Below are 12,229 nucleotides of genomic sequence, written 5' to 3'. Positions count from 1 at the left end.
AAAAACTTATGCACCATCCATTCCAGCCAATTGACCAGTTAGTGATAATATGACTGAATTTTGCATTCAGTTTGGGGGAGAGGAAGGTGGGTCTAAAACTAGTGTTTTAAATTTAAATTAGGGCTCTTATGAGAGTATGAAGACTGAGCTGGCTAAAGTGAACTTGGAAATTAGGTTAAGGAGTAGGTCAGTAGAGATGCAATTGCAGATATCTTATGAGATAATTCACAACACTCAACAAAGACATATTCTAGTGAGAAAGAAAGACTCTGTGGGAAGGACTATTTGTGGCTAACTAGGGAAGTTAAAGATAGTATCAAATTCAAAGAAAACGCATACAATTCTGTGAAGAGTAGTGGCAGATTGAACAGAATGTAAAAAAAGCAAAGAATGACTGATAGAAGGAGAATGACTATAAGAAGGGAGAAATTACAGTACGAGGTAAAGCTAGCTAAAAATATAAAAACAGATCGGAAGAGTTTTTACAGGTATTTAAAAAGGAAAAGAGTGAGTGAGTGTTGGTCCTTTAGAGACTGACAATGGGGAATTAATAATGGAAAATATGGAAATAGCTGAGGAATTGAACAGATATTTTTCATTTATATTCACAGTACAGGATATAACTAACATCCCAGAAATAATTGTGAATCAAGAGTTGAAGGGAGGAGGGAACTTAAATCAATTACAATCACCAGGGAAAGAGTACTAAGGAAATTATTAGAACTAAAAGCTGACTAATTCCCAGGTCCTGATGAGCTTCATCCCAGGGTCTTAAAAAAAGTGGCTGCAGAGATAGTAGGTGCTTTGGTTTTAATTTTCCAAAATTCCATAGATTCTGGAAAGGTCCCATCAGTTTGGAAAATAGCGAATGTAGCTTCTGTATTCGGGAAAGGAAGGAGACAGGAAGTAGGAAACTACAAGCCAGTTAGCTTAACATCTGTCAGAGAAAATACCGGAATCTATTATTAAGGAGGTTACAGCAGGACACTTAGATAATCTCAATGCAATCAGGCGAAACAATATGGTTTTGTGGAAGGAAAATTGTATTTGACTAGAGTTCTTTGAGGAAGTAACAAGGAACATAGATAAAGGTGATTATGATGTATTTAGATTTCCAGAAGGCATTTGACAAGGTGCCACATCAAAGGTATCACAAAATAAGAGCTCATGGTAACATATTAGTATGGATAGAGGACTGGTTAGGAAATAGGGAGTAGGCATAAATGGGTCATTTTCAGGGTGGCAAGATGTAACGAGTGGAGTGCCACAGGGATCTATTCTGGGGCCTCAACTATTTACATTCTTTTTCAATGATTTGGATAAAGGAACTAAACACATGATTGCTATATTTGCTGATGGCACAAAGATAGGTAGGAAAGTAAGTTCTGAAGAGGACATAACGAGTCTGCAATGCAATATAGACGGATTAAGCGACTGGGAATAGGTTTGGAAGGTTGAGTATTACGTGGAAAAGTGTGAACTTGTCCACTTTGGCAGGAAGAATAGAAAAGCAGCATATTATTTAAGTGGACAGAGATTGCAGAATTCTATGGTACAGAGGTATCTGGGTGTTCTGGTACATGAATCATAAAAAAAATAGTATGTAGGTACAGCAAGTAATTAGGAAGGCAAATAAAATATTGCTGTTTATTGCAAGCGAAATGGAATATAAAAGTAAGGATATAGTTGTACGGGATGTTGGTGAGACCACAACTAAAGTACTATGTATACTTTTGGTCTCCTTATTTAAGAAAGGACATAATTGCATTAGAAACGGTTTAGAGAGGTTCACTCGAATGATTCCTGGGATGGGGTTATCTTATGAGGAAAGGTTGGACAGGTTGGGTCTGTATTCATTGAAGTTTAGAAGAATGAGAGATGATCTTACTGAAGCACGTAAGAGTGGATGCTAAAAGGATGTTTTCCCATGTGGGAGAGACTAGAACTAGGGAACACAGTTCAAAAATAAGGGGTCTCCCATTTAAGACAGAGATGAGGAGAAATTTTTTCTTTGAGGGCCATGAGTTTGTGGAATTCTCTTCTCCAGAGAGTGATGGAATTGAATATTTTTATGGCAGAGGCAGAATCATTCTTGACTGACAAGGGAGTCAAAAGGCATTTGGGGTATGCAGGGAAGTGGAGTTGAGGCTACAATCAGATCAGCCATGATCTTATCAAATTGCAAAGCAGACTTGAAGGGCTGAATGGGCTACTCCTGTTCCTAGTTCATATGTTTCTGATATGAGCACTATTTGCAACATTCCTGGCTTCCATGTATCTCTGCTTACCCACAAAGCACAGCCTGGAATGCAAATCCAATTGAAATAGTGTGCGCAGTAGATGACCAATATTACCTGCACAATAGATGGCCTCAATGCCTACACCTAGGCCAATGTGTAACACTGCAGTGCAGATGAATGCCTTGCGCCCAGCAGTCATACTTGAGGTGCACCTGCTGCCCAGCATCTGCGTATGGAGTCTAATTATTGAACCTCCTTAAAAGTCAAACTTGGTTGGACAATGAAAGATACAAGGAGCATCTCAGTGCTTGAGCCTTTAAACTAGTGATACAGCAGAGAAAGAAGTCCTCCAAAACATCACAAATCAGCCGACAACCTTCGTCCTGTTGCAGGTTGAGATGAACCTCAGTTTGCCACCTTCATAGGGTTAACATTCTTTTTTATCTCTTGTGTACATGACCTGAACAAGTTTGAACAAGTGTGAGTAAATATAAAAAAGTAGTGCTCAAATATGCTACACAATGTGAAAAGTGTAACCATGGTGAACCTATTGCTCTAGAACAGACAGCGCCCTTCACTCTCGCGCCCTCCTACAAAACGTGTTCCTCCCCACCCCACGCCATGGTGCCTCGGGGAAGGTGGAAGCAGGCTGCTCACCTCTCTTATCTAAATGGCATTGAGAAGCGTGGTGGCCTGCCTCAACATGCAGGCACGCTTTAGACTGCAACCTCTACATGGGCAGCCATGGTCACTGGCACATATGTAGCAGACGAGAACTCTGCAAGGGCCACATGCCGCAAGAAAGGTTACTACACAAAATAAGAGTTCATAGAGTAGAAGGTAACATATTAGCACTGATAGATAGAATTGGTTAGCTAACAGGAAACAGAAAGTAGGCATAAATGGGTCATTTTCAGGGTGGCAATATCCCTTTGCAGTCTCTTTGTCCTCTTCACAACTTATTTTCCTACCTATCTTTGTGTCATCAGCAAATTTAGCTACTATGCGTTCAGTTCCTTCATTCAGGTCACTGATGAGGGAGTTGAGAAACTCTTGGTACCTTCACCCTCCTCAGTGAACCCTGGATTGGCCTTCAGGTGGGTTTGATTGGGCTGGCTGCTGGTGCGAAGCAGTCGTCTAATCCAGCAACTGCTGTGCCAACATTATGACAGTCCTGTCAAGGATATGCAGCTACACATGGATGCTCATATTCAGTGGAATGATCCAGGCTACTGAGAGAGGTTTGCAACCTTTCCTGGCTATTCTTGCTCCACTTGAGCATTGCTGCATGTGTCTCTCTATGAGATTGGTCAATCTCTCACGGTCAGAGCTCATGCGGTTGAGCGCCCGGAACAACATGAAGCTCACGATGGTGATGGACTCTTCCATTCGCAATCCAAGAGCTCCTACTGTCTCAGGGAACTCTGCCAAATGTCCACACATCTGATTATCTAAAACTGTGCCCCAATGGGTCATCCACACCCTGCTGCCAAGCAGGTTACTCCTGAAGCTCCGTGTTCCTGCTGACAGGAGCATGCCGATGACTTCCCTACCTCCTCCAAATGGACTATGCACAAATGTCCCTGATGCCACCTTCTGCACTCTGGTGTGGTGGCTTTCACTCTGTGCCACTGACTCAACATATACATTACATCCATCCGAAGCACTTATATCTGAATTGTCAGTGTGTGGGCTAGTGTGAAGTGATGCTGCCTGCCTGGACATCTTTTCCTCCTCTTGATGCCCAAGGGATGATCTGGCCTAGGGTGGGGCAGGGGTGAGAGGAGGTGGGCAGTTTGGATGAGGGGGGGAGAGCTGCGACATGTGTGAGATACAAAATTTTTTTTTTTAGGTATAGCCCTTCTCAGTATGAAAGCAGCCTCTGATGCACGCCATTGCCTGTGAACATGCTCACCCTTATAACAAAACCCCATGCTTGTGCTCCATCTCATGTCAAAATCCCTGTGTTCAGTGAATTGACATCAGGACCTCCACCATTACCATCATGTGCCAAGGTAATTTCAACACCATCTTTATCACCTGCTCAGGCACCCTGGCAATCTCCAAGGCCATCTGTTCCATGGGATGGATGCATCTCAGCCAGGCTGACCCATCCGCAATCTGGACCATCTCTGCACGTTTTTCACCCTTTTTGACTACAACATCAACATGAATTTATGTTAGCTTGACATATAGTGCATGTAGGGATATTGCTCTTCACTGTGTCTTTGCATCAGTGTTCATTCAAATGTGTTTTGTGAACATCTACATGAGTTGTGTACACGTACAAGGTTCAATGTTGAAGCAGAGGTATGTGCCATGTCTTGCACCTTAGCTGCAGTACACAGAAATGGCCGTTTGCTTACAGCTGTGTGTGGATGAGCCAAGCTACTCACCTTGCTGGAACGCAGTAAGTCATTGAACCTTTTCCTGTACTGAATCCCATGAAGGGTGATGGTCTCCTGCTGCGCCCACTGCAGCTGCTATTTGAATCCGGGCCTTTTGTTGTAGGGTGTGGATACCAATCAGTAGGTCTTAATGAAGTTATAGTCTTAAGTAGATTAACTGTATGTCTTTATTAACTACGAAAACGATGTACACATATATAGTAAGGGTTCAAGCTAAGAGCTGCCTCCACACTTGTGCACAAGGCTCTGTCCAACAATAGGCCTACCCCTAGGTGCTGGTCATGTGTTTTTTTACATGACTGTATGAGCGGATCTGAAGTCAGGCTTCATGTTAGCCCTGTATGTGCCAGACCCTTATGATACACCTCCTCAAGTCTTTATCCAATGTATGTCAAGTTATTCTAGTTTACCCCATGTATTTACATTGTTATTACTACCCCATCTCCCCACTTCAAGTCTCTTGAGTTCATAGGTTCAGGCACTCTAAGCATTATAACCCTTCTAGATCTCGCTCGCACTACTGCTGGAGGAGCGGGAGGTTCTGTCGTTGCAGCTAAACTCTGTTGATTCGGATGTTGTTCTGGCACCTGGGTACATTTTCATCCTCTTTTTCCATTCCTTGATATTTAACTGCTCTTTGTTGATTTGGCAGTTGGTGATAGGTGGTTGTTGTTTCATCTGGTTTCTTGCAGGGTGGACGATCATTGTGCTCTTCTTCATGTAGTTTAGTTCCTCTTCTTTTGTCATTTGGGTCATTGCGATGTCCTCTGTAATGGAAGATGGCCTTTTCTGTTATTAGGAAGTAGTTTTTTAGTAAGCTCACCTTTGTGTTTGGCTGTGTGATGTGCTGTCAGCAATGGATGGCTGCTACTTGGTTCCAACATCATCTATGGCCCTGTCATGCTGGCCGGGAGTTGCAGCGTTTGCTCTGTTAGCGCAGTATTGACCTCATCAATAGTCATCAGAGCCAGAAGTTGGAGCTCTTTCTTTTGGCTGTTGATTGCTCTCTTGTCTACCCTCCACTGGAAGCATTGTTGTAATCATCAGAGTGGTTGGCTGGTCTGACCAATGAGGGCTTTCCGCCACCTGTAACAAAAATGTACAAACCTGCTCTGAAAAGAGAGAAGACAGTTCAGAGCTGAAGTCCCAGTCAGGATACTCTTGTTTGAGCTCTTGGGAATTTGCAGTTCTGTATAATTTACGACAGTGGTTGTCTTGACATCTTCTGCCATTTTGAGGAGATTCAGGGCTACACAGGCATCTTTGCTCAAGAGAAGAAAAGGCTAATTATTGATGACGTACATCAACTCGAAGATTTATTTGCCGCCATACCTTAGTGGTTCCAGAATCCTGCCTATGAGCCAGAAGTCAGATTCCCCTGGGTCCACAGAGTGGTGTGTCTGTGTTCGAAGTTAGAGGACTCTCAGCCACGGTTCTTTGTCTGATAGGACCATGACACTGGCTCCCATGCATAATTTAAAGTTAGTGACATAGCTGCTAATTAAAATGTTCACATTCCAATTGAAAATCCTGGATCTTTGACCTCACCCAAGAAGCATGGCTGTGTGTCCTCTTGATATGCAGTATCATGAATCGGTCTCATGAATCATCTTTGGCTCTTCTGTGCATTTAGACGCTTTGAGCTTGCACAGTTTGCCGAAGTGTCCAATTTTGTTACATTGAAAGCACCAGGCTGAAATTGCAGGACACTGATCTCGCCTGTGGGGGCACTTTGCTCCACAGTGCTGGCATAATCGCTCTACTGGTCGGTTAGCGTATTGCTTTCCTTGGCCTGGAGTACTAACTGTTTAACTAACTGGACTGTGGGGTTTCCTTTGTACCATGGTTTATTTTCTCCTCTTAAAATCAACCAGTACTACATACGAAGTTCAGGCTGTCTAATAAACTGGATAGCTTTCTTGAGGATTAGATCTTCCTTCACTTGCATGTTTGAGAGCGTGTTGTCTGCTACTCCTACAACTATTCTATACCTGTTAAGTTCGGATTTTAGGTCTTCGTATTCACAGCCTTCAGCCATCCGTTACATATCATTAATAAATGAACCGACAGGTTCTCCTGGCTGCTGGACCATTACAAATGATCCTTTTTAAGGATTTTGTTATTCCTAAAGTTAAAATAAATATCAAATAATTTTAGCACTTCTTCAGTTTAGCAGATGATTCATTGATTCCTTATCTAGCAATAATGTCGTCCACTCTGGGGCCTACCCAATAAAGCAATGTGATAGCTTGTTGAGTTTATCTTTTTATCTAGACCTGAAGCAATCATGTATCAAGGAATCATTTTCTCCAAAGTCCCCAGTTATGTGATTGATCTGGGCCTTGATTAAGTCCAAATTATCTATGGATTTCTGATCCATAGTTTAAAATTTTGAAGTGTAGGTTTAGCTTTAAGAAGTTGCTGAAATTCAAGATGGCACTACTGTTCATTTGAAGACAAAGGGTTTTCCTAAGCTTGCCGATTTTGGCGGGCTCCTGTTGCAATGGTGCTCGCACTCAGCCTTGAAAAAATTTTAAACAATGGCTGTTTGGATCGACTAGCTGCAGACTTCGCTGTTTCAGCACTATGCTTTAAGGTTGCAAAAGCATCAAATCCTGGCCTTTAAAGCTGATTCTTTAGTTGCAATTCTTCCAAACTAACTAATTGACTACTTCCCCTCCACACCAGCCAAGAGCGAGCTCGGAGGCCATGTGTTTAGGCACCAACTTGGGAATCTGGTTTTTCCCACTGAGTTTTTGAACAGCAATTTCTGACCACTGAACTATTTAAAAGTTTCTCTTTTCTCCTTCTCGAACATACAAACAAGGAGCAGGAGTAGGCCATTCGGCCCCTCAAGCCTACTCTGCCATGGCTGGTCTGACAGTAACTTCAAATCTGCATCCTGCCGACTGCCGATAACCTATTATCCCCTTGGTTACCAAGAATCTATACACCTCTGCCTTAAAAATATTCAAAGCCTCTGCTTCCACTGTCTTTTCAGGAAGATGATTCCTCAAAGACTCACGACCCTTAGAAAAAATTTGCCTCATCTCCGTTTTAAATGGGTAACCTCTTGCTTTTAAACAGTGTACCCAAGGTCTATATCCTCCCACAAAAGAGGAAAGATCCTCTCCACATACACCCTGTCAAGACCCCGCAGCATCTTATATGTTTCAATCAAGTTGCTCCTTACTCTTGTAAACTCCAACTGATACAAGCCTAGCCTGTCCAACCTTTCCGCATAAGACAACCTGCTCGTTCCAGGTATTAGTTTGGTAAACCTTCTCTGAACTGCTTCCAACCATTTACACCCTTCCTTAAATAAGGTGACCAATACTGTACATAAGTACTCCAGATGTGGTCAAACTATTGCTTTGTATAACTGAAGCATAACCTCCCTGCTTTTGTATTCAATTCCCCTCACAATAAATGATAACATTCCATTAGCTTTCCTAATTACTTGTTGTACCTGCATATTAGCCTTTTGCGATTCATGCAAGAAGACAACCAGATCCTTTTGCATTTCAGAGCTCTGAAATCACGCACGATTTAGATAATGTTTCTCATTTATTCTTCCTACTAAAGTGGACAATTTCACATTTTCCCACATTATACTCCATTTGCCAGATCTTTGCCCACTCACTTAACCTATCTAAATTTTTTTGTAGCCTCCTTTTGTCCCCTTCACAACTTACTTTCCTACCTGTGTCATCAGCAAATTTGGCAACCATCCCATCCATCCTTTCATCCAAGTCATTTACATAAATTGTAAAGTGTTGAGATCACTGTGGCACACCACTTATTACATCTTGCCAACCTGAAAAAGACCCATTTATGCTCCCTGTTAGCCAGCCACTCTTCTACCCATACCAATATGTTACCCCCCAGTACTATGAACTTTTATTTTCCATAATAACCTTTGATGTGACACTTTATCAAATGCCTTCTGGAAATCTAAGTACAGTACATCCACTGGTTCCCCTTTATCCACAGCATGATTTCCCTTTCACAAAACCATGCTGACTCTGATTACCTTGAACTTATCCAAGTGCCCTGCTATGGCTTCTTTATTAATAGCTTCCAGCATTTTCCCTATGACAGGTGTTAGCTAACTGTCCTGTAGTTTCCCACGCTGTCTCCCTCCCTTTTTGAATAATGCTTTCTTTACATTTGCTATCTTCCAATCTTATGGGACCCTCTCTGAATCTAGGGAGTTTCGGAAAATTAAAACCGATGCATCAACCATTTCACTAGCCACTGCTTCTCAGACCCTAGGATGAAGTCCATCAGGACCCAGGCACTTGTCAGCACACAGCTTCAACAATTTACTCAGTACCACTTCTCTGGTGACTGTAATTTTCCTGAGTTCCTCCCTCCCTTCCATTTCCTGATTTTTAGCTGCCTCTGGGATGTTACTTGCATCTTCTTTAGTGAAGATTGGTGCAAAATACCTGTTCAATTCAACTGCCATTTCCTTGTTTTCCATTATCAATTCTCCAGACTCACTTTCTATAGGGCCAACGCTCACTTTGTTAACTCGTTCCTTTTTAAAATATTTATAGAACTCTTACTATCTGTTTTTATATTTCTGGCTAGTTTTCTCTCGTACTCTATTTTTTCCCTCCTTATTAACCTTTTGGACATCCTTTGCTGTTCCTTATATTCTGTCCAATCTTCTGGCCTTCCACCTATCTTTGTACAGTTATATACTTTTTCTTTAAGTTTGATACTAACTTTAACCTTTCTAGTTAACCACGGATGGTACGTCCGTCCCTTGGACTTTTTCTTACTCATCGGAATGTATCTATTCTGTGTATTCTGAAATATCGCCTTAAATGTTTACCACTGCATCTCTATTGACCTATCCGTTAATGTAATTTGCCAATTCACTTCAGCCAGCTCTTTCATGCCCTCATAATTGCCCTTATTAAAGTTTAAAATCATAGTCACGGACCCAGTGATGACTGATAAGGTGTGGTGGAGAAACTGGTTCTGTGCAAATGCTTGGTGCTATGTATGTTGAGTCTGCTGTAGCATGTTGTGCTCCACAGCCACTGACAGCCCAACTCGTTTCCTCCCTCTTAGTGACACTGTCATGCCATGATAGTGTGTAGCTATGAGGAACCTGGTCAAGGCTCAACAGTATGGGCACTTACTGATGGATAGGTGGCAAGAAAGCAAGTAGATAGGATAAGGAGCATGGCTGTGTTCATCATTCATCCACCTGCTGAGTCTTGGCAGCTAATTACATGACTGCAGTGTCTTGTGAATCCACTACGTGTTTTCAATGGCTCAGTAGAGTACACTCTGATTAAGCAGCAACAATGACAATTTCCCCATAGGGAAAGCCCATGATGGGACATCTGTTCCAGGGTCAGCTAACAGTTGGGCACTCACCTGACAAGGCAATGATGTATCCTCTGAGGCACAAGGACTTCACCATTGATGACCTACCTCTCAGATGGGCCTGTACCAGGCCTGCCTCCGACCAATCACAACTTCAGCGGGGCGGGGCAGCTTGCCCTGACTCCTACTCTAGCCTGCCACACCACCCCACATCCCCCCACCCCCGACCAAATATTGGGCAGACGTTTTTAAGAGGTTAGGTTCTCAGAGCCATGGATTCTTCTATCTCTCTGCACCAGACCCAGGAGAAAGAAATCTGGGCCTAATGGGATGAAAATTTATAAAATGAAAGAAGTTGACATTTTATTAGCCAAAAGTCCGAGGTGGTTCTGAATCTGCCAATCTTTGCTAGGTGAGAAGCAGCACAACATTACCCTCAGTGTTTCATGTGTAGGGAGAAAGAGATAAAAAAATGAAAAATCTAATCACATTTCCTGATTGGAAACTCTTTCTAGCCACCACTTTTAAAGGGGGATCTCAAATTTTTTCAGACACCTGACGTTTACTTTATTCTACACATTAGAAATACAACATACTACAAGGTAGGTTAAAAGTGAACTTATTTCATTCTGTTTTACACTGCAAGTAGTGCACATGTTTAATTTTTTGCTCCAGCATTTGGTACTTGTTGATTGATCTTATCTTGGATACATGCAAATTGACTTTATCTTGGTTACACCTTACAACTTAGTACTTGCCTAGTTTACAGAATGGTTATTTGCATAGCCAACTGGTGAGCTGCAGGGGTGCAGAGGCCCCTGCAGCTCACCAGTTGGCTATGCAAATATCCATATCGTCAACCAACTTCTAATGGCCCTGCAGCAGTGCCAAATGTGCCTGTTGTTGTATTTACTATGGCTCAGTGCCAGCTTCTGTTAGTTTTTCATGGCAACATGATGGCAGAGTACAGTTGAGAATACTAACTTGCTGGTTGTGAGCTGTAACATGCATGCCATTGGTAGAGGATATCTACTTACAATGTCAAACTGATTGATGCAAGAGGGCAACAATAACATTTATAGTTAAATTAAGTTTTTCTTTTCATCTGCTTTTCAACCCTTTTTAGCAAAAAATACACAGCTACATAAACAGACTTCCATTACTCATTAACTGCCCAAGTAGCATTAAAGTATCTTAACTGTAAGATAGTCATGATTAACATTTTTCATTACTGTATTAAAATCACATTCTCAGAGATCACACTTTTCAAAGGGGAACATTACTGTAATTTTGTTAGCTGGTCCATTAGATTAGAAAATAGCACAGTTGTTCTTTGAAATGGTGTCACGGGATCTGTTAAGTTCACCTGAGCACTCCTTCAGAACTGTACTGGAGTGTCAGCCTAAGTTCTTGTGCTCAAGTCTCTAAAGTGGAACTGAAATACACAACTTTTCAATCATACACATGAGAGCCATCAACTGAGCTATGACTAACACAGTGCACAACACTACCAGCAACCTCACATAACATACCTGACAGACATTTTCTTTCTTTGCAGCCCCTCCACCACGCTCCACTTGTGACTTCCTTGATGTTGATAAAAATATATCTAAGTCGTTTTCATCAGCAGAATCTGGCTGAGTATCATTCTGTATGATTGTATAGGATGATGACCATAAAAAATATAAAAAGGAACAATTAAGTGACTTTTTTTACTTCTCATTTACAAATGGTAGAATGACAACAATTTTTGCGCAAAACAGTTTGTTTCAATTCCTGAGGGAACAAAGGATCATTATGTGTTTGATTATAATCCAAACAGAAATCTCTCTATGGTACACATTACAATTAAATGAATGTCTTGTCCTTTTTGGAAGCTTATCAGCAAAGGACATGGAAACAATCAATTTGGAATTTTTCTTTTTAAGAATAAACATGGAGAGTTAATGCTGGTTAAAAAAAATAGTTAAATGCTTTCTTGATTCCAGTGGCAGGGCACAAACTAAAACCTTTAGATTTCTATTGACAGAATCGGTTGTTTTAAAGCCTGAAATGCAATACAGCACTGACAGGTAGGGAAAAATAGTCATTCAACGTAACAGAAAAGCAAGATTTGGTAGTAATTTTAAAAATAATATGGAGGTTGTTCATTATTGTAATGCACTCATATGCGGAGGCCAATAATGTGGAATAAGTATGTTTAGTAGTCTACATCTACATGCATGAAATCGCCAA

At 41.5% G+C, this 12,229-nt stretch overlaps 1 protein-coding gene across 11 annotated transcripts in view; it reads right to left on the bottom strand.

The window, feature by feature from the left end:
- Window positions 1-12,229, bottom strand: part of LOC121280891 — a 270,129-nt gene that overhangs the window by 118,776 nt on the left and 139,124 nt on the right. For all 11 annotated transcript variants that reach the window (XR_005943756.1, XR_005943750.1, XR_005943755.1 and 8 more), the window contains one exon: window positions 11,527-11,643. Coding sequence is in view for 2 of the 11 variants with exons in the window: in XM_041193244.1 (XP_041049178.1) it covers window positions 11,527-11,643 (117 nt within the window). In the remaining 9 variants the exon portion in view is untranslated. The remainder of the gene's footprint in view (window positions 1-11,526; window positions 11,644-12,229) is intronic.

Source organism: Carcharodon carcharias, chromosome 8 (assembly GCF_017639515.1).
Source record: "Carcharodon carcharias isolate sCarCar2 chromosome 8, sCarCar2.pri, whole genome shotgun sequence".
In the NCBI taxonomy this organism is placed as follows: Eukaryota; Metazoa; Chordata; class Chondrichthyes; order Lamniformes; family Lamnidae; genus Carcharodon; species Carcharodon carcharias.
The sequence above is the reverse complement of the archived record's forward strand: the minus strand, read 5'-3'. Positions and strand labels throughout refer to the sequence as shown.